The sequence below is a fragment of the Vipera ursinii genome (assembly GCF_947247035.1).
Source record: "Vipera ursinii genome assembly, chromosome: 3".
NCBI classification, from domain to species: Eukaryota; Metazoa; Chordata; class Lepidosauria; order Squamata; family Viperidae; genus Vipera; species Vipera ursinii.
The window spans coordinates 80,583,787-80,607,021 of record NC_139516.1 but is presented as its reverse complement, the minus strand read 5'-3'; the positions used below and the strand labels follow the sequence as shown (position 1 = coordinate 80,607,021).

Here is a 23,235-nt window from a genome sequence, read left to right as displayed (position 1 = left end):
AACAGAGTGAATATTAATGGAGGTCACACAGTGAATTGCTTCAAAGACTCTGGAAGGATGAAATTATTTTCTTTTTTGTGCCCCATTCTTTCTGCTTAAAAAGATACTTATAGCAAGTCATGTCTGTTTGTAGAAACATACACACTATATCTTTTTTTTCCTATATTCTCATTGTACTATTAATATCATTTTTAGAGGGACATCACTAATATTACATGTATCCCATTTTTATAAGCACGCTTTTGTGCAGTACAAAGGAGAAGCTCAACGCAGAGACAAAATTGGCCCAAACTGCAGACATAAAATTACTTGTCTTCTCTCTAACAGGTCCTTTTAGAAGGAAAGTGATTAGTACTGAAAAAGGAAATACAATCCATTTTAGTGCTTTGCTCCTATATAATTTCCAGACGTGCCCCAAAATGACTTAAGCTGATTTAATAAAGTAACAATTCCTGGGCTTAGTCTATTTCTTGAGTTTGAAGTAATCCACTTCTTGTTGCGCTTTCCTTTTTTCCTCCACCTTGGGGGGTGGGGGGTGGGGAGCGAAAGAGAAACAGATTACTGTAAATTTTGGCAGGGAATTTAATTTGCATCATTTTGTTAGAAGTCACATGAGTGAGATTCCTTCCTGTTTATGATGGATTGGAAATGCTTTCCAGATGTTTTTTAATTACTCTGTTAAAGCAAGCTGATCCTTACGGAAATTTTCTGTACTGTTTTATTTTGAACTGGCAAAAATAAAAAGTCAATACATTAAGATACCTGCAGCTAACTAACCAAAGAGTCCAAATGAACTATATGCATTTCCTTACACAATACGGTCAGGCACTCACAAGGACAACCAGGCTGCTCATAGGCAAAACGAGCTGAAATGAAATGTAGTTTCAGTTCCTGTTTCCAACTGAGATCATCACCAGTCCCAGCCCCAAGCGCATTGCTATTGGTCTGGGCAACGTAAACTACTTACATAAACATAAACACCTCTTTCAAGTGTATTATTAAAGTTGAATGCGGCAGCTAGTTGACAGTGTGCTTTCTAAAGTTTGGAGACAGGATCTGAAGAGAGATGACGTTGCACTGTGGCTTCGTAGTGTTGATCCTGCAACGCAAAGGGTTTCCTGTTGAAATTGTACTAGGCTTGCTCTGCTAAGAGCTGAAAGGACGTCCGATGATTTCCCAAGGCCATACGTGCCGAGACAAGACTGAGCATAATAAAGACATTTACCAGCAGTGAAAGAACTTGGCAATGGACAATGAATATGAATCTTTAAAAATGTACTCTGACTCAACCCCTTTAATCAACATAGGTAAGTATATCTTCTTTGTAACCAAGGCACAAAACTGCCTCGGTCCTGTGCCTGGATGCATTTGGGAAGAGGAGAGAAAGATAGAATGCAAGGGAGATGGTGGTTGTAGGCCTGGTGTTCTTGAAGTATATTCCTCTCAATCAACCACACACACACACACACACATGCAGCCATGCAGCATTTTAAAATACTGTTAGCAAAACGTGGTTTTAACAGAAAATAGTCTAAAGTGAAAACCATTCAGGGAAGTCCATATCTCGTTGCAAGGCCTAAGACACAAATATGAGACAAAATTGATCTTTATACGCTCGCATTTAGGAAGATTAAAAAGAAAAAAATCTTTGGTAATTTGTTATCTTGTTTTCCAAATTGTGTTTTGGAGGAGACTGGTATTCTTCAAGTACCTGAGAGAAATCAGTTTGGAGAGACTGTTTAGAAAGCTTTCCTCACCACTTTGGATTTTTCATGCAAGCATCCTTGTGAGGAACTATTAGATATATTCTAGAGGGCACATTACATTCCTATAGTACAATCAAAGCATAGTGTGAAACTGCAAAGGTGCTGCATGATATTTCCCAAAAATCTCAACGTTGTTAAATTGGCCTACCCAAACACACTGTTCTTCAGATACATTTGGATTGTAGCTCCAGAAATTTCAGCTGTTTCGTATCTATAACCCAAACACCTTTAAGGGTACCAGATTGAGTAATGGTTTTATGGCAAGACCACAGGAATTTTACAATAGATGTGCAAGAGCTGAAGTCTTGGAAACTAAAGATCAGGTGAAGTGTTTCTTATTTTGGTACAAGTATATTTCTTTAAGAAAATTACCATTTAGTATATTGGGCCCTTCTGATTTTAGCGTGACTACCTTTTGATCTGAATATCTATAGTCTAATGAATCAAGCCCATGTATTTTAATCCCTTGGTCAGGACAGAAATCCCAATTAAAATATTCCCAACTTTTATATAGCAGAGTTTTGCGCTGCAGATAGAAAATTTATATTTCACATTCCAAACATGGAATGGTGGTATAAGGGCCAAATATTATGATTCTTGGGCTAAACAGAACCATTTTACACATTGTGTGACTGAAGCCCCACCTCTGTTTTACATGTGTCACATGCAGTGGTGGGATTTAGCCAGTTCGCACCACTTCGGCAGAACCGGTAGCTAATTTTTTGCTGCCCAGGCCCAGAATGAACTTCCGGAAACAGCATCCACACAGAGAACCGGTTGATCACATATTTGAATTCCGCCACTGGTCACGTGTGTTGAGTCAGATAAAAATGGGGGGGGGTTCATCCATGTGGCAGCAACCTCTTAACCTTTTAGATCCCCCTCGCAGAAAGTAAAAAAGCTTCAGAAAATTACTCTGCCCATTTCCATTTGTCACTTAGCTAATGTTTTTACTACTCCTGTCTGTTGACCACTGTGAAGGTTCCCCCTTTCTTGCATGTATACTTTCCTTTATGTCTTCTTGCTTCCCTTGGAATGGAAATACTGAAAAGTTTGACTTTCTCCAGATTAAGTGATTGAGTCAGATGCCTTTGGTAAAATATTGTTTTGAGCATTCTCATTACCAGTGAGGGGGAAGGAGGAACTATGGCACTGCAAGGAAGAACTCAGGAACTAGTATACAGAAAAGAAAAGTCAAGAGAGCTGTATCAGAATAGCTATTAGGTGAGGTGTCAAAGGCACAGGAGAAATATCGGTGGGCAACAGTTGCACGTCACATTTGTAAGGAAAATGTTTGCTACCACATTGTAGTTCCTCAGGCCTTGTGGCCTGGATGTTGCAATAATGGAGCCCGTTTGCATTTGGTTTGTTTGATTTAGGACTTTTTACCTGGCATCTTTATTTTTTCTCCAGTTTTCTTTTTATTAGATTTTTTTAATTCTGCCTTTATTCTTTTTAAAGTCATTCAAGGCAGCAAACGTAGGCATTCCTCTTCCTCTTTTTCCCCACAACAACATAGTTGAGAGAGAAGGTGTGACTGGCCCAAAGTCATTCAAGCGGCTTTCATGCCTAAGGCGGGACTCTTGGTTTATAGGCCAATGCCTTAACCACTTTACCAAAATGGTTGTCTACGAATGGTTTTGGTGCTTGTGTAGTGTCCAGAGTTGATTGCAAGATCGGAGGCCATACATGCTTTCATAATAAATTTAAAATACATAATCCTGCCCTTTTTTCATTTTGAGAAAATTGTCCATTTCTTGTTAAGACATAAAGTAGATGGATAGTATATTGATGATTATAAGGTGAATATGAAACTTTGCTATATTAATTCTGTTTTGGACCTGTTCACGCTGTCAAGTACTCAAACATGGGCAATTCTCTGAAACCCACCCAGTTTTATGGAATATAAGATATATGGCTGTTGTTGTTGTTAGTTGCGAAGTCGTGTCCAACCCATCACGATCCCATGGACAACATTCCTCCAGGCTAGATATTTAATTTTTATTTTTAAATTTTATTTTATTTAAATAAAAGTAGTCTATTGGTTACACCGTTAAAAATAGTGGTTTTGTTTCATACCACCAAGTATCTCTTTCATATATAAAATCATGTATCTCCAATTGTCAACGTGTGTTTGCAGAAGAATTTATTTTTATACACAAACAATTATAGATATAGGATCTGTAGCAACTGCTTCTAGTTCCCAAAAATGAATATGTTTTAGAGGTCAATAAATTAGGGATGCCAGACAGAGAAAGAAAATACAGCTGTTGAATATAGTAATTACAGGAATAGTCTTGTCATACAACAAGAGAAACAACAATAGAAAATAGGCTTTATTTTAAAAAAATGCTTATAAAAATGGGGATGACTGAATAACTATCCAACATTGACAAATGCTGATTATACAAGATGTCAGTTTCACCTGCATTTTGATATGTCTATAGATTGTTATTAATAAAAACATGAATCCGATTTTTAGGATAATGTTATACTTTGTGGAATACGCTGACAGGCTATGCTTCAGTTATATGTCCTTTGACCATAATACATTATTTGAGATTAATCCCACATGTGGCAAAATAAGAAATTAACAGCATGCTGTCATTTAAAGATACGTAAGCAAAATAATTGATCCAGCTGTTATCAATTGGCATTGTGATATCCTATTTGGCAACCCATTATAAAGGTTACAACCATTCCTTTAGTGACCATTCAAAGCACTGAAAAAAGTGACTTTTGACCATTTTTCACATGGCCATTGAAACATTCCCATGATCACATAATCAAAATTCAGATGCTAGACAACTGACTCTTATTAATGATGGTTGCAGTGTCCTGGGATCATGTGACCACCTTTTGTGACCTTTTGACACAAAGTCCATGGGAAGCCAGATTTCCTCAACAACTGTGTTATTTAACTGAACAGCTGTATTCTCTTTAAATTAAAATAGGGGTGAAGTATATTTTTACTCTTGGTGTAAAAGCAAAAGTTTGGGGTGCTGCAAATAGCCATAAGTATGAGCCAATTGCTGAGCATCCAAAATGTAGTCACATGACCATGAGGGGGTTGCCAATACTGAATCTTCAAAACTGGGTTATAAGTAGCTTTGGGAGTATCTGTTATAACTTTGAATGGTCGCTAAGTGACTGGACATAAGTCAAAGACTATCTGTATTCTAGAGTTGCAGGTAAGAAAGCTGTAGCCACTTGCCATTCTTGCATGTAAGTGACAAGTGACAATGGGATATTTGGATGTACAATATCCTATTCCACTAAGTTAGGCTGCTTCGTTTAGGTGGGCTGAAGATCCAAATACCATTGACTTACACCAATACCTGGAATTTGGAAAGTCTCATCCTTTGCTTCAGGAACCCAAATATACCAAAGCTATTTTGCCTGAAGTAAAAAAGGAATCATTGCTGAATTTATGAAAATACTGGCCTTCTTAAGCTTTTTTTTAAAAAAATGAAATATCTTAAGGCCTAATCCTTAACAGGTTTTAAGGATGAGGCCTGTAATCCAGACATCCTGGATTACAGCTCCCAATATCCTCAACCATCACTACTGGAAATAAATGTCTTAAGGTAAACTGTGGAAAAAGACTGTTTCACCTACTTCCAAAATGAATATTCTGGAATGAGAATTCTATGGGGAAAATTCTGAATTAATTGACAGTCCTTCTGCAGTGTTACCTCAGGCTTCCTGGATTGTTCTCGGATATGAATCGTTTAAAGGATTAGGAGTTTCATACTGGATTGTAGGTGGGAAAATCTCATTTGCTAAAGGCACCTGATGATGAGAAAAGTGCTGCCATCACTTTTCCTTGTAATTGTGGAAGATTAAATTTACCCTCCCTGAGCAAATGAATGCTATAAATGTCACAAGAAAAGTGATGTGGTGATGTTTTCAAGCATTATTTGGATATTCATCACAGGTGAAGGCAATGAATACTAAAATAATGAAGCAGAAGCCATAAATAATTCTCCGAGTGGCCACTGGTAACACTTTCTACTCCTTGAGGAGTGTGTGACATTGTATGTTGCAGACTCTATACTCACACTGCATAGGGATAACAATTGTGCAGCGTATGAGGGTTGGTAGGAATGACTAATGCTCCCACCCACCCACCCCAATACACACACCACAAATCACAGTGCCCCTGAGAATATGGCCAGGGAGGAATTTGTGGAATGCTTACTACTTAACTCATCCAACAAAGAATATTTATTTGTGCATTAATTAATTTTATTAACATTTCACAAGCTATATAGTGTTTTTTTTACTGATCACTCTTTGTTCAGAGTTTACAAGCCATGACTTGATGGGGAGTGTAGGTTTGCCTGTTTCTATCAAGTGCTGATTTTTGTCTGCAACCAATTAGTAAGAGAACTTGGCACATGTTTTTATTAATTTCTGTTTGAGATAACAATTCTAACACTGCAGTGCTTCTCCCTATTTTATCAATATAGAAATGGAGAAAGAGACAAGGAAAAGGAATATCACCTTGTGCCCTTTGCTTTTGATCCATGAAATCCATCAGTTTAAAGTTAAAATACTATAGGAATTTCGGGTCAAAATGTATTCATTAGGTATTTGTTGCAATCAAAACTTGGGGCCAACAATGCAGTAGTGATAGGCCTAGTAGTTGAAAAATTCCAATGTCAAAGAGAGGGGGGGGGAGAGAATCTCAGAGATACTAGAGAACAAGTGAGCATCTAGAGAACTAGATATTAGAGAACAAGAAGAGAGCCAACTGTGCATCTTACAGCATGGAAAGACAGGTGCTGAGGTGGTCTCTTATATCAGTATTTCTCAGTACATCTCATTCAAGCATACTACAAGCAGAATAGGCCAGACGAAGAGTGTTGACTTCAGTAAAAGCAAGCTGCATCCCCAGTAGGAATGACGCTATCTGACTCCTGCTTCAGAGTGGAGAACTATACAAGTCAATTATATAGGGCTTTTCAACCTTTTCACCCATTGTACCACTTTTAGAACATGGCAACATCTGAGTACCTAGCAAGGTGTCAAAAACTTGATGACCAAAAAAAAAAAAAAGGAAAAAAGTGATGAAGTACAGGTAGTCCTCGACTTACAACAGTTCGCTTAGTGACTGTTCGAAGTTACAATGGCACTGAAAAAAGTGCCCTCCAAGCCACAGCCGAGCAAGACACCTGTCTGCCTGCCTGCCTGGCGGTGCTCTTCCTCCTATCCAAGGTTTTCATTGTTGTGAGCATTTGTGTTGAGGATTGGCAGCAGGGGTGGGGTGGAGGGGTGTTTGGTTTTTATTTTCCCTCTCTGCTGGGTGGTTGCAGCAGGTTTTGGTCACTTCACATGACCCTGGGACACTGTGACCATCATAAATATGAATTGGTTGCCAAGCACCTGAATGTAAATCACAAGACCCTGGAGATGCTGCAACATTCCATCTGATCGGTGCTTCTTCTGGGCTCAGAAGCGCCAGGATTAGTGCCGAGGTCCAGCTGGAGCCTGGCGCTTATCCTGGCGCTTTCTCTGAGCCCTGACAGCCCTGCAGCTCCAGCCATCTCTCGCTCAGGCTTGTGCGGTGCTGCCACCGGTTCAGCTCATTCCCCTCCCCCACTACCACTTTTCTAGGATGTCGCATACCACCTGCCAGGTGCCAGTGTACCACAGGTGGTACCTGTACCACTGGTTGAAAAGCCCTGATTTAGATAAAGAACTGGGTTCCATTTGGATTATGACGGGGGTCTTTACTTATTTATTTTTAACTACTGTTGACTCCTGAAGTATTTTCTAGTCGCCAGAATTGCCCATGATATGGAGGCCATTGTCCTGTCATCTAAGAACATACATGAGGCATGCATCTAAAATACTTGAGTAGTGGATTCAATAAAAGCTTTGTGCTGCAGAGGAACTAACAAGCTGTACGCAGTGTATTTTGACAGCCTTTTGTGATTTAAGCTGATGAATATGATCCACCATAATACTGGATGGCTCTGGTATATTTCTCCTTCCATAAATATTATTGTAGTAACTGCAATAAGGACTGCAACCCTTCCTTCATATTCTGAAAAAGGAATGATTAGAGCAAATAACATTCTCTGTTAATCACATACCCTCAAGCTATCAGAATTCTGCTAATAATTTATAGGACCCTGGTTATGGTAACCGAAGCTCAAATGTTGCTTCTGTTCCCCATTATCCCTGTGAACGGATAAGTGATTCAGATTAAATATGCTACTTGTTAAATTGATTCTTCCTAACTCTCAGATCAGATGATTGGCTAGAATAAAAATAGAGAGGCCTATTTAAATTCCTGAATGCTGGAATTTTGTTTTTGTTTTTTAATTCAAATTTGCCTCAAGTAACTCAACAGGCTTGGTGATTTCTTTCCTAATTCTTACCTGTTTCCATTCTTCCTTTCCTCATCAAATATGAGAAAAGAAATCGCTTGTCACTTCTCTTTCCCCATATTTTTCTGCTTATAATTTGGAATTTCAGCCCAGATTTCAGCCACTCAGTATGAGCTCTGCACTTGTAAATCAATCATTCTCAAAATGTATCCACCCTGTCAAAAAAAAAAAGAATGATAAGCCATCTCTAGTACTTCTTTTCAATGGGCAGGTGACACTGCAATGCATGTGCCTTTAAATTCTGTTCTATAAATATATCAGTAGAAGGTTGTATAAAATTAATTGTTTATGAAAGGTAGAGTTCTGTAAAGAAGCAGATTTAATAAAATATACTAACTACAAGTTGTGCTGCAGCGTGAAGTCAAACTATGAATTCAAGAGCCATTTGGATTTTTCATTTGAGACTTTAAAAGGTCCTTGATTCAAATATATCACTCAATAAAAACTATTTTAATGAACTTACATCTGAAATTAGCATCATGATCCTAGGTTAATCTGTAAGACTTGAAAATCTAAACCATATTCCAGCTCTTCTAAGATTTCAGTGCAATTTTGATGCCTCACTGTGTACCCTTTAAAAATCTTTTTTATGTCAAAAATATATTAGTCTCAACTTACGTTTCGGGACTTTACTTCTCTTTAAGTGATACAAGCAACTATTATTACACAGCTCTGTTGGCATCTGTGTGCTTTAAATATATACAGTGACTAAATAGCAGATAGATAACTTCTTTTTTTTCCAGTTAAATATGTCAACCTACCAATATTTCATTTATTTCTGGTGAGGTTCACATAACTAGGGCTTTCAAATCTAACCTGCAAAAATATGGATCACCACCAGAAACAGAGATATCCTTTGTTTCCATCCATTTGTCTGGATGTCTGCAGACCAGATCTGGAGCCCTACATATAATACTCAAATTAAATTAAAAGCAACAATCATATGTTTTCATATAATATGTGAATCTAACAGCTTTTGTTTGTAGTTTAATATGTACATGAATTAGTTTTATTTGTTAAACCACAGCTAAAGGAACCATGATGTAATATGTGTAAATCTTATTTACTGAATGATTGACAGTGTTTTTTTCAGAATAATATATAAGCTGATCAGGTGACCAGTTCCCTCAGTGGGGAACATTCCCATAATATTTCCTATTTGCTTTCTCTACAAACCCACAAGTCAAATGGGTTTAAAATAGTCCTCTTTGAAGCTTTAACTAAGTTGTAAAAAAAAACCCTGACTGAATAAAATGAACTAGCATTTTAATTGATGATTAAAACATCATTCAAAGCAAGGCTCCTCAAAGGACCAGTAGGATTGGAAGCAGAGAGAAGCAATTCAGTTGGGCTTCTTTCCATATAAACACCAGAGTCAAAATAAGTACTTTGTACTGTGATATGAAGGAATTATTAATTTAATATAATGGAATAGTAAGGAAGTGAATTCCCAGGCGGGAAGGGGGTGCATTCCAGATGATCAGGAGGAAAATCTATCCAGATATTATGTGTGACAGAGTGAAGACAGCACCTGCCTAATAGGTTCACAGAGTATATTGTAGATGCATATAACAGAGTGCTCAGTTTGGCAAAATTTTGTCTAAGTGTGAAATAATAAAAAAATTCAGCTTGGGAGAATCAACATGTATCATTCTTGGTTTTGGACCTGATAACCTGAGCAAGACAATGTATACTGTGGCACTGTGACTATGGCATTGTGCCATTTCTTATTTAGCTTCTGTTATCATAACAGTATATTAGATGTTTGAACATACTATTTTGCTCCTTAAACAAGAAGGCCTGGACCTCAGTGATATTATGGGTAGGGAAGTGTCACGACAAGTATTAGACATAAGGAGCTATCTACTCATCAGACTACCTGGTGAAGGCTAATACAGATGTGCATTTCTCCCCTTTTGTTTTCTAACTTGAGGCAGCCATTTGTTTTAATTGTTTAATTAATTAATTCTAAATGCAAAATAATATTGATTTAGTTTAATTTTGAATATCTAGCCATTTTGGTGCTTCGACAACAGAATTCCCTGTTTCACAAGCCTTCCCCATGATGTCCTAATCTTAATTCTACTTCCCTGTTTTTCCCAGTTCACTCTTGTGTTTGTCTGGGTAGTGCCAGATTTAAAATGATACCCCTCAGGTCTTTGTCTTCAGAAAAGGAAAGCTGAAGATGTGCTTCTGGGAAAGATTCCCACCATTTTTCTCCCTCTGCCTTGTGAAAATCTGGTTCTACCACCAGGATTGCCAAATTTAAATTAAATTATTTTTGTAAAAGAGAAGGCTGGATGAGAAGCCATATTAGATGGTTCTACTCTAGTAATCACTCACCAGGGATTAGGAGTCCCTGAACTAATCTCATATTGTTGCATAATAGCATAGATAAATACTGTGCTAGATGCGAGATTCTAGTATTATGTAACCATTGTTCCTAATGTTGCTCATGTTGGCTGGGGAATTCTGGGAATTGTAGTTCACATATCTTAAAATTGCTGAAAATGTTCTGGGCCAGGGGTGTCAAATTGCCAGCCCATGCCCACCCCATTGCCGCGCCCACCCCATTGCTGGCAATGGCAAAATCATCCTGATACGTTGCGCGACGTCATGTGATGTCGCGAGTTTGACATGTCTGTTCTAGGCAAATATTAAAAGATGTAGAATCCTCCCCCAAAGGGAATTAATAATCCTGAATTTCAGAGCTGGGGACAGCTACAGCTGGTGGCTATTACTTTCACTGAGACTTTCTAAAAAATGATTGAGGCACGTCTGCCGCTTTTGTGAAGTCATTCCTAATTCACATCTGGTTTTTAAGCTTTTGATTTTTGCCTACTTCTGCTGCCCCTTCAGCCTGTAATCATAAATAGAGACTTTGAGGAAAGTGCCTGGTTTCAAGCCTAATAACATCAGATCAATCAGATCTTTTAAAATCAGGAAGAACCATGACTTAGCAACCAATCAAATGTTCAAAGTTGTCAGCAGGATGGACAATGAACTTGGGTTAGACTTTACCTTCATATATACTGGAGGACTGCGGAACTTGTACGTGGGTTGCACTGGAGGACTGCAGAACTTGGATGTGGGTTGCACGGAATTATGCTCATTGCATTTTGGTGTAGTGTTCCCTAAGCTTATTTCAAAAGTTATAATTTCACTCTGATTTAAAAGTTTAACCTTCAGTCTGCAAATTCCTTTAACATAAGTTACCTTCTCTATCATTTTAAAAGGTCCCCCTTTCTCTTCAGTGGACCTCAGTATTGCTTTAATGCATCAACCTATTACTATATATCTCTAACACATTTATATGTGAACCTATGGTTTTATTTGTATGTGTATGTATAAAAAACCCTGATATCCTTTCTATTAGTCTCTAGTACATGAATCTAATCATTATTTTTTTTCTTACTTTTTCAGAGACAAAGTCTTGAACCTCTCACTAAGAAAATAGCTGATTTGTATCTTCACTGGCCATTTGATTAAATCTGACTGATTCTTTTGATGTCTCTGAACTGATTCACTGATTTGTGCATGTACAACACCCAATGGTTTGAAACATACCAGTGATCACTCAGAATCAAATCAATAGGCCAAATTGATGTGGCTTTTGAAATCAGTTCATTCGTTTGAATCAAATTAATTGTCCAGACTGAACTGATGATTCAACTTGCAGCAGACTTTATTTGCATAGGATTACATAGATTTCCTCTCTTTATTAATTTGGATGTTGGTCCTATTTTAGGGCTCTGCAGTCTGATTTCCAAAAAGCGCTTTAAAACACATTGGAGTGCAAATGTAGCACTTATGTATAACTCCTTAAAGCAGCTGCAACTTTCCCTGGGATTTCATATACAAAAAAAAATCTTTTGGAGACTGAAATAATCTTTTCCTTCATAATTTTGCTTGACGCTTTGACAGATCCTTAAGTCATTTGGCACCAATTTCCTAATACAAGACATTGTCCTTGTATATATTTTGATTTCACATTTCTAGCACTATGGTGTACTTTAATGGGCAGCCTCATCCCTTGAATTATTCTACAAAATGCTCTTTTCTTTCCTCGCTTTATGTCCCTTGCATGTCTCTATACTTGCTGGATGCTTGCTGCATTGTTTATGTTTTACATCCTACAATTTGTAGTCTAGTAAAGTTCTACTACTATTTCTGCTGCCTAATAAATTCAAACAACTTTGTCAAAGGTCCAGTGCATATCTTCTGAATTGTTTTTTCATGTGCCTTTGGATCTTTGCCCAACTATAATCCTAGCTCCTTAATTTTCAGTCTGTGAGGAATTATTCAAAACATGTCTTTCTGAATGCCTTTTTAAATACATGTCTATCAAAGCCTCACATTTTTCTGACCTATAGCTTTTTATATTGTGGTTTAGCTGCATGCTATAAAAGAACAATGTTTTCATGCATGTTCATCAATTATGCTACTGTATTTTCTGAATACTTTATCCCAGAATGTAACTTTTATATCCATTTCTTTAGTAGTTTATTTTTATTGTTTTCTTTGCACCCCTCTCTGATAAAGGTAAGGGTTCCCCTGCACATGCGTGCTAGTCGTTTCCATCTCCGTTTCAAAGCCGAAGAGCCAGCGCTTGTCCGAGGACGTCTCCGTGGTCATGTGGCCGGCATGACTAGATGCCAAAGGCGCACGGAATGCTGTTACCTTCCCACCGTAGTGGTCCCTATTTTTCTACTTACATTTTTATGTGCTTTCGAACTGCTAGGTTGGCAGAAGCTGGGACGAGTAACAGGCGCTTACTCTACTACGTGGCACTCAGGATTCGACCCGCCGAACTGCCCATCTTCTGATCGACAAGCTCAGCGTCCTAACCCACTGAGCCACCGCGTCCCACTCTGATACCATCAACTATTTCCTAGGTCTTTCCAAATACTAAGGAAGTGGCACAGTGGAAAGTGCAGGAATACATCAGAAACAATTTTTATGGGAATCTTTCCAGACTCATACAACTGTTTTGAAAGTTGCTCTCAGGTGTTTCGACATGTCACTGGCTGGACATGTGCAGAGATGCAGCAAAAGCAGGGAGCAGTTCATAAAGTAGCCATGTGTGAGTGGTAAAAGACCCAGATGCTTTAATGAGTCAAAGATATTGGCTTTACATGTACTTTGAAGGATTTGCACAGCTCTACGTTTTACTGTGTTACATGATATTCTTTAGAATTAGTTCTTTCTAGAATAAGCTTTTGAAATCAGTTTCCCTTTCCATGAGTGGGCCATTGTGAATAGGAGAGGTATTAAGGTCTTTTATATTAAATTTTGCATTATTTTCTTTCCACAGTAATATTACATTTGACTATTTCTAGAAAGCTTATATTTGTGTTTGAAACCATATTCATATTCTAAATTTATATTTGTATTCAAATTTATATTTGGCTTCATACTTATATTTATCTAAATTAATCTAAATTAATGAAGTATTTGCTATTTGAATGGACTTATTCCAAGGGATTTACTTTCATTTATATTGCATTGCAGCGACGAAGAAAACAATTCTTTAAGGATGAGGAGCCTAAGGTGAAGGAATTATATTCTGACCCCCCCATTGCCGATGGTTTTCATGACCATGTTATTATATTGGTATATTAAAATATAAATAAAATTGGCCCTCCTTATGATTTTGTCAAAGTTTTATTTTATAATTTTAATAGATTATAAACTTTGCAGTTAATTCAGAAAAGTAAGATGTGGGTTTAATTATGTCAATGAAAACAGCAAAACTTTAAATATGCAAATTTTACTGTTCCTTTGCTGTTTTGCTTATTATTTCTAATTCTTTCATGATGACTTCTACTTTATAGCATCCCTTGTCTTCATTTGAAAATACTAAACTACATTAAAAAGAGGGAGGTAGCTTAGCTAGTTACCTCTAAGGCTTGGGGATCTCAATCCTTTGGTACATACTCTTACCCCATTTTCCAAAGTGCAATCCTACTCTTCTGGAGAAAAATACTGAACAGAACATCTGAAATTAGTACATTTCTTTTAAGTTATTACTCTCACAATTCAATTGGTTTCCCCCCCCCCCAACCTAGGATGTCTTTGGGTCTCTTCATCTTATGCCAGATTTAATAATAGAGAATAGGTGGAGTGTTTTCCACCTATTGTTGGAAACAAAGTTGTTTTGCAGCCAATTAAGGGAAAAACCAAGTTGATAGTGATAAAAATGTTAAATTAGTTATAGTTGCTTCCCGTTCAAAGTTTTAGAGCTGGTTATTCCTTGGTACTGTAGAAGTCGGGAGTTACCGTACTTGTTTGAACAATGGCTAAGTGAGGAACAGAAGGATTTATAAATTAATTTTGCTGGTTATCTTTGGCAAAATTCTGATGCAGACAGCATGAAGCACAAATTATAAACGTGTTTTTCTGATATTTTGTTAATATATGGTTATAGCAGTGGCCAAAATAGGTTTGTAGGAGAGAACTTGAAGAGGAAATAAATATTTGTGTTTTTTTTCCCCAGAAGATCTGGCATGATTGTAATGAATTCATTTAATTATTTATGTGAGATATTAATAGATTGCTTCCTGTGCTGAAGCAACCCGAAATGGTTTGCAATGAAAACAGCAGCAAAATACATTATAAACAATACATTATCATAATTTATGGCAATAGTCATTAAAAACAAACAAACCATAAGGTGATGTCAGCCCTTCGGGGTAGGCCAGCTCAAGAAGCAGAAACAGCCAGGCTATCAAGAATAATGATCTTTATTGTTCAAGTATTATAACATAATCTTCAAAGCAGAGTTTCTCTCTCATCCCAATTTTTAGCTAACAAAAACAAGGCAGCGTTATTTTGAGCTGTTTTTCAGAACTTTCTTCTCTCAAGAGGACTGAATTATCTCTTTTTCTGAAATTCCTTCTGTAATGGTTGGTTTCTTCTTTTCCCCTATTCCTAGAGTAGATCTACATTCCATCAAACATAAGGAGATTAAAAATTGTAGTAGTATGCTGAAAATATATTCTTTAGACCATGGGTAGGCAACCTTGGCTCTTTTATTACTTGTGGACTGGCTCAAGAATTCTGGGAGTTGAAGTTCATGAGTCATAAAAGAGCCAAGGTTGCCTACCCCTGCTTTAGACAAACCGTTGAATTTTCCACAACCACCACAAAGAGATCATACTATGTACTGTACTTACTGAATTTCAGTGGGTAGAGCAAAGGAGGTCAAACTGTCGGCCCGCGGGCCAAACGTGTCATGCAGAAGCTGCGCCCACCCCAGCTCTGGCAAGGGGGAAAAAGTTGCAATATGACACATCACATAACACAGCGAGTTTGACATCCCTGGGGTAGAGCATTTCAGAGATCCACCAGAAGACTGCCTACAAACAGCTGTAAATGACATCCCCTGGCTCTTGGTTCTTGAAACAGGGCCTCCATTGATCATCTAGTGACTGAGCAGACACGTTTCAGACTGAAGTCAATTAGATGGCAATTAGGGAGTATTCTGGTATTGAGTAGTGTGGAGTCTTGTGTGTTATAACCAAAACCTTGGACGTTGCTCAGTTAGCAGACACCAGTGGGAGGTCAACATTGGCAAGATGGCAAATGGAGTGTTGTGATACAAGAGTGGAGCTTTAATTGCAATCCTGTCTTCTGTCTTTCTGATTACCCTGACACACACACATATACATGGAAGTCCCATCGATTCCTCTTATCAGATGGTCATTCTCATTTGATTAGGAAAAAGTAAACTGAAATCACTGTGGAGTGATTTGTCCAAAAAAGCCTAAATTGGAAAATTACTTAGGGTGGGAGGGTTGTTTTTTTGTTTTTTTGTAGAATGGGCCATATTATATTGCTGGCGATTACATCAGGCTGAATCCTCTTTGATTCCCATTCTCAACTCCTAGTTAAAATATTTGGGTATTTCCGCTGTTTAATTTAATGCACCATTCATAGGTAATTGGTCAAAAGTGTTCTACCACTTTTTTCAAAGGGAATTGACAGAATAGATTTCCTTGATAATCCCTTTAAAATTAAAATTCAACACAGATACATTATGGTTCAAGGGCATCAAGGCCTTATTGAACCCATTTAAAGCTGAGAGATAGAAAGAACAGCTGCAATGACATAGCTAATTTCCTTCAGAAAACTTACATATTGCCACCATTGATGAAAGAAATTCCAGAAGTTCAGGAGTCACTTTAGGTCTGATGATATCACAATTTTTATGTGAATGTTTTGTGATTTAGACCAGGCTTTCCAAAAATTCTGATAGCTGAGACACACTCTTTAAAGTTAAAAATCCGATAGAGATTGAACGTTCACTTCCAAAAATACTAGAGGGCAGGTATTTCTTCCTAACAGTAGTGCCTCATAAATGTTTCTGATTTCCCTGCTTATCAGGGACATTTTGCCTTTGGTGAATTGTCATTTTGTTGGCCTGATAAATCCATGTATCTGTTTGTCTTTATGTATAGCTTCTGCACGGTACTCAAAATGCTGCTAGGTTAAATGGTGCGAATAACTTGCTTTCTTTGTCTTTTTTCTTACATTTCAGCCTGAAGGCTACCCCATATTAAATCCCTGAGTTGTAGATGGAATCGTTGAAATCTAGTGGAAATCTATGTAAAGGTGCACACACAGATATAGTGCAGTTTGCTAGCTCACACTCTGCAGCTGTGGTGATTGGTTTTGAACTGCTGATGGCAGGCTTTACAAAAATTCTGTTTTTCTCCTATTTATTTATTTTTTATTTTTTAAAAAAAGTCTTATCAGCTTTCAAAGCTATAGTTGGAGAGCAAATGAATGAAGTATATACTGGGCAAGAGAAGGCCTTTGACAGTGATGGAATGGTAGGAGTGTCTCAGATAATGTTTGACGTTGGACTAGACACTTTAGCGATGTCCTCCGCTTACATCCGTGACATTTAAGAGGCTGCTTGCTTCTACTGAACCCCTGCTTGTAGGTAATCCAAGTTACTATATGCTGGGCATGGAAATTCACCAGTTCTCTGCCCATACTGCTGGGAAGGACATTTTCTTTAGATGAGCCTTTATTTCATTAGCATGCTTCTCAGTTTGTGTAGTTACTCCCCGAATCGGTAATAGTGGGTCTTTGTGCATAATTGGGGGGTGATTGCCTTACAGAGTACACTGCAACTTATATAAATCTCTCTTTCAAAGGTTCATCAATTTTGCATAACCTTGTGTTGGCTTTTCTCGCACCGGGGGGGGGGGGGGGAGAGTCAGCTTTCTAAATTTTAGCTAAGACTAAAAATTATGTTAAAGAAACACATTTATGTGAGACTGTAGAATCAGATCATCCTAATTAGTGCAAATGGAACATTATCGGGTTGTGGAAAGTGACTTGAATTGTCTGAACGAAGTGGTTTAGGCCGTGCAGGTAAGAGGGTTGTTTCTCTTTAATAAAGTGAAGAAACAACACACAGTTCTCTTTGATGCTTCTGGTCATTGTAAAGTCTTGTCTGTCATTTTCCGTAATGTAGAAGCTTCTTTTACCCTACTAGGTTTGTTCCAGGATTCCTTGAAATGAAACAGCCATATCAGTTTAACTTTGCTTTTGAAAAAAGTGTCTCTTGCTTTTCAGAACTGTTCTGAAGGATTTTTTTTTGTTTGTTTGCACAACCATCATCAAAGCAAAACACTCATTCTTAGATTTGCAAAGGCATAATATACATGTATGCAGTAATAGATGTATGCAGTTTCTTCCTCTAAAACACACTAATGTTGGTTTTCACATTAAGAAGGAAGGAAAATTCAGCCTTTTTTGCTTTGAGGTTTGCTTTAATTTTGTGCAAAACTCGCTATTCCAGGAATGGAACTTTCTAAGGAAAAACAAACTATTCTATTTTTTTCTTCCAGATGATAGGGATTTTGATGTTCTAGAGAAGACCTACTTGTTTTCTAGAAGTAAATCTGGAAGAAGTGGTTCCTAATGTCCCACATTTGGTCTGAATCTCAAACCACTTCCTGTTTTGGAGTACAGAAGTACAGAATTATATTCATAATGGCTGGATTCAGTATCTTCCAAATTTTTTTAAAAAAAGCATCTTTTTTAAAACTGTCTTCCTGACTGTTGAAATTTGCACATCCAAAGTCGAGAAGAGAAAGCAAACTAGGAATGCGTAAGGTGGTGGATTTTTTGTTGTCTAGCATTAGTTCTCAAAAGCACTTGCAGAAATTAACATGCTTGATAGCCACAGAGAAGGAGAAGTTCAAATGTCTTGCAAGGAAACAATAGGTTGTAGGTAGGAACATTTTTTTTGAGGGAAAGAGAATATCCTGCATGTAATGTTGTAAAACTGCTTTGCAAGGTTTACAGTATTGTATGTTTTGTGGCAGGATGTAGAGAGGATGTATTAAAGCTGAAAGAACAAATATGAACCATGTGGAAATGTCCTAGTCAGTAATCCATATTTCACCAAAGAAAGAGTATCAAGCCCTTTGTTCAGGAGTAAGGCAGAAATGAGAACTGGCTTTAATGAAATAACCTCTTCAATAGCAATCTGAGATGTTTACCAGCATTGCTTAATATAATTTGCAGCTTACAAGTATGTATGGTATACTTTACAGCACACCTTAGGACATAGATATGAATGCCTTAATTGACTAACTGATGCAATTAACTGATCAATGGCTTAAGTGTATAATAAGTATATATGGTACATTTGGAGCATACGGTGATAGCATGAATGCTTTAATTGAATAGCTGGTGCAATTAACTGATCAATGGCTTAAGTGCATATTAAGTATAGAGGTGTGTTAATCAAAGAGTCCAATTTTCTGACTTTTCCTGTTCCTCCACTTTCCTAATTCCATTCTTTATATACCAGCAACCATTACAATCCACCTATTCAATCAATGTAGGTGGAGAGCAGAGAACAGAGAAGACATTTGTTTGCTTCCAGCTGGAACATTAAAAAAGCAGAATGTGGCTGGCTTGTCTTTTTCATTTTACAGAAAAAAGAGGCAGCTTAACTGTATCGAGTGGAGTAAACCCTCTGAAGAGTATAAAGTTTTTTTTTTTATTTCTGGCAGAAGACTGAAATTTTGCAGCCGTGCCATTGAATCATTTAGCTAGAACAATAAAGTGGATCACATACACCTTCAATCTATAGACCAGTATAACATTTCCAGGGAAAAAAAGAGGCAGTATTTGAATCTAATTCAGGGAATCCCTCATGGTCAGACATTTTGATGCTTTGGAATCCTCATAGGTTTGAAACACAGCTTTACAACTTGTATTATATGTATACAGAATACAGTTATGGGGGGGCAGTTAATGTGTTAACGTCAATGGTTCATAAAGGTTAAACAATTAACAAACGGTACATGAGGTAAAACGTTGACAGCGGAACACGAGGGAGTTTTGACAGCTGTCAAAACTCCGGACTCGCGCATGCGCACGAGTTGACAGCTCTCGGCTGTCAAAACAACACAAGCCGCCGCACGAGGATCCGAACTGTCAAACGAACCGCAAAGCTGATTGGAGGAGAAAAGAAGCGGGAAGAAGACCGGGTAGTGATTGGACTATTCGACCGGCACCAGACTATAAATAGCCAAGTGTTCCTATTACTTGCTCGCTCTGTTCTAATAAACGTGTTAAGGTTACCTGCTGTCTGGAGTGGTCTGTCCAGCCACTTTACTGGCGACGAAGGTGGGATCCGCTTCACGAGCTGAAGTCACGGCCAGGAAGGCAGTTCCGGCCAACTGAGCTAGTCACTGGAAGTTTTAACTTCCACAGTGAAGCGGACCACCGAACTTTGACAGCATGGCTAATTTCGGACGAGTGAGAGAATTCGACACTCACCACCCCGAGCGATGGGAATCGCACCTGGGGCAGGTCGAGGGGTTTCTCCTCGTCAGCAAGATCACGGATGACAGAGCCAAAGCAGCAGCCCTTCTCTACATCAGCGGGCCACCCGTCTATGATGCTGCTGTCGGGCTATTCAGCCCCGTACCGATTACCGAGGTCCCATATGCTGAACTCATCGACCGGCTTAGCAAACACTACATGCCGGCTCGCTCGGAACTGTACTGGCGAGTACAGTTCGCCCAGCGAAGACAGCGGCCGGAGGAAGCTGCGAACGACTTCATCGCAGGAGTCCGGCACGCCGCCCGAAGCTGCAACTTTCCTGATTTAGAAGAGCGGATCCGGGACCAGGTGGTCATCGGCCTGAGAGACGAACGCCTCAGAAAGAAACTCACGTCAAAACCTGAGATGACGCTTGCCCAGGTCTCACGGGAGATTTTGGCATACGAGGACAACCATAAGAAGTCCCTCAACCGAACAGTGACGGAACCCCAGAGCAGCGTCCAGCAGGACGAAGCATCTTTCAGCGACGAAGAATCCATAGACTTGACCGACACGGATGCCATACAACGCCGTATGGAAAGAAGGCAAAACAGGCGCAGTGACACCAACGTCCGGCCCAAGACAAGAAACTTCGCGCCAAGTGAACAACGCAACGCCTGTGCCAGTTGTGGGGGCAACCATGCCCGGGCCAATTGCCGGTTTAGGAGCGCTAAATGCCACAACTGTGGCAAGACGGGCCACATCAAACCCGTCTGCCGAAGCCGCCCCCGTGACAATCTGCATGAAGTAGAGGCTACCACCCCAGGTACGATCTCCTACCGAGCCAGTAAGGGAAAAATGCCAGAAGTGTTAATAGAGGCAATCGACAGGGTGCACAATTTGAGCCCTAAGGTAAAAATCAAAACTAGGCTGCAAGGGGTCCTTTGTGATATGGAGGTGGATTCAGGCTCAGCTGTAACACTAATCTCATTTAAGACATTTAGGGAAGTCTGCCGGAACAGTAAAAAAATAATACCGTTAGAACCTCCTCAGGTTCAATTGGCAGACTACCAGAAAACTCCAATTCAGCTCAAGGGTAAAGCTAAGGTCTGGGTGGAGTACAAAAAATTCAAGGGACCCCTAGAAGTAATAGTCACCAGTGGAAACCGCACTAATCTGATAGGGTTAAATTGGTTTAACCCCTTAGGAATCGCCATTACTGGCGTTAACGCGGTACAAACGTCAAACCTCGAGGCCGTCTGCAGAAAGTATGCAGACGTATTTGACGGTTCTTTAGGCAAATATACAGGTCCGCCCATCAACCTTAACTTGAACCCCGCCATACAACCTGTCAAAATTAGGGCCAGGAGGGTTCCCTTCGCCCTCAAACAAAAAATTGAGGATGAATTGGAACGCCTCGTCAAGCTGGGGGTCTTAGTACCTACGGAAGGGGGCAGCTGGGAAACCCCCATCGTAACACCAGTAAAACCTAATGGACAAATCAGAATATGCGCTGACTATAAAGGGACCGTGAACTTAGCGCTTAATGCCCATTCTTACCCCATTCCAGCAGTAAGAGATGTCCTAGCTTCTATTCGCTCAGGCGCCATTTTTGCGAAATTAGACCTCACGCAGGCGTATTTGCAATTGCCTGTGACAGATGACACTGCGGTCGCCCAGACAATTGTCACACACCGCGGTGCATTTAAAGTGACAAGACTACAATTTGGCATTTCGGCAGCCGCAGGCATATTTCAAAGTATCATGGAAAAAACTTTAAAAGGAATCCCAGGAGTTTCCCCTTACTTCGACGATGTACTCATCGCCGGAGAAACAGAAGCCATTTTAGCTGACAGGCTGTCAGCTGTTTTAGACCGGTTCAGAACGGCCGGATTTAAACTAAAGAGAGAAAAGTGCTCCATAGGAGTTCCGTCTACGGAATTCCTCGGGTATAAAATCGATGCCCAGGGCATCCACCCTACCAATGACAAACTAAATGCTATTCAAGCAGCCCCCAGCCCCAAAAACAAACAAGAACTTCAGGCGTTTTTGGGACTATTAAATTTTTATCACGCCTTCCTGCCCCACAAGGCTACAATTGCTGAACCGCTTCATAGATTATTAGACAAGGGCAGCCCCTGGTCCTGGTCAAAAGTACACGAGAATAGTTTCCAGTCACTAAAAAACATTATTTGCAAAAGCTCCACTGTCACCTTATTCAAAGAGGACGCCCCTGTCTGCATCGCGTGCGATGCATCTCCATATGGAATAGGAGCCGTCTTAAGTCACCTAGACCAGGATGACACTCAAAGACCCATCGCATTCTATTCCCGTACACTTACTAAAACTGAAAGGAATTACGCCCAAATTGATAGGGAGGCTCTGGCCATCGTGGCCGGAGTTAAAAAATTTCACGACTATTTGTATGGCAGACCTTTCACTATCTTCACAGACCACAAACCCCTATTAGGCATCTTTACCTGGAATAAAACAACTCCCCAAATATTATCCCCTAGAATCCTGCGCTGGTCAACCTTCTTATCAGCATACTCTTACAAACTGATATACAAGCCAGGCAGGGAACTTGGACATGCAGACTGTTTAAGCAGACTTCCAATACAGCGTTTCGACCCAGACCCAGCCCCCGCAGGCGGCATACTGGCTATCAATGAACTACCAGAATGCCCCCTAACAGCAAAAATCATTGCTGACAACTTCGTTAAGGACAACACGCTCAGCAGAGTCCTGCGATGGGTCACAACAGGATGGCCTCACAAGTGCCCAGAGGAAAGGTTCCGTCCATTTTTTCCCAAACAATTAGAACTAACCTCACACTTAGGCTGTTTATTATGGGGAAACAGGGTGGTGATACCACATTCAAACATACAACAAACATTAAGAACCCTTCATGAGGGACACCCAGGGATGGTCAAAATGAAGCCAGGAGTTATGTATGGTGGCCTGGGATTGACAAAGACATAGAACAACACGTAGGGGGATGTTATGCTTGCCAACTAACGAGAGGTGAACCACCCCAGGCCCCAGTTCATAAATGGGAAACGACAAAAAATCCTTGGTCCCGCATCCACCTAGATTTTGCGGGACCGATACGAGGACAGAATTTCTTAATAATAGTTGACAGTTTTTCCAAATGGCTCGAAGTGATTCCCTTAAATAAAATTACATCATACTCCACTATTCAAGCACTTAGAAAAGTTTTCGCAACACATGGCCTGCCAGACGTCATAGTTTCTGATAATGGGCCACAATTCACT

At 39.3% G+C, this 23,235-nt stretch overlaps 1 protein-coding gene across 3 annotated transcripts in view; it reads left to right on the top strand.

Moving 5' to 3' along the window:
• The first annotated feature begins 978 nt into the window (after positions 1 to 978).
• LOC310639075 (uncharacterized protein) overlaps positions 979 to 23,235 on the top strand; it is a 367,032-nt gene continuing 344,775 nt past the window's right edge. The window contains exon 1 of one of the 3 annotated variants that reach the window (XM_083360476.1): positions 979 to 1,307. In XM_083360476.1, coding sequence (XP_083216602.1) covers positions 1,247 to 1,307 — 61 coding nt within the window. In that variant the 5' untranslated portion in view covers positions 979 to 1,246. The remainder of the gene's footprint in view (positions 1,308 to 23,235) is intronic. The other 2 variants (XM_083360475.1, XM_083360477.1) reach the window with 2 other exon arrangements.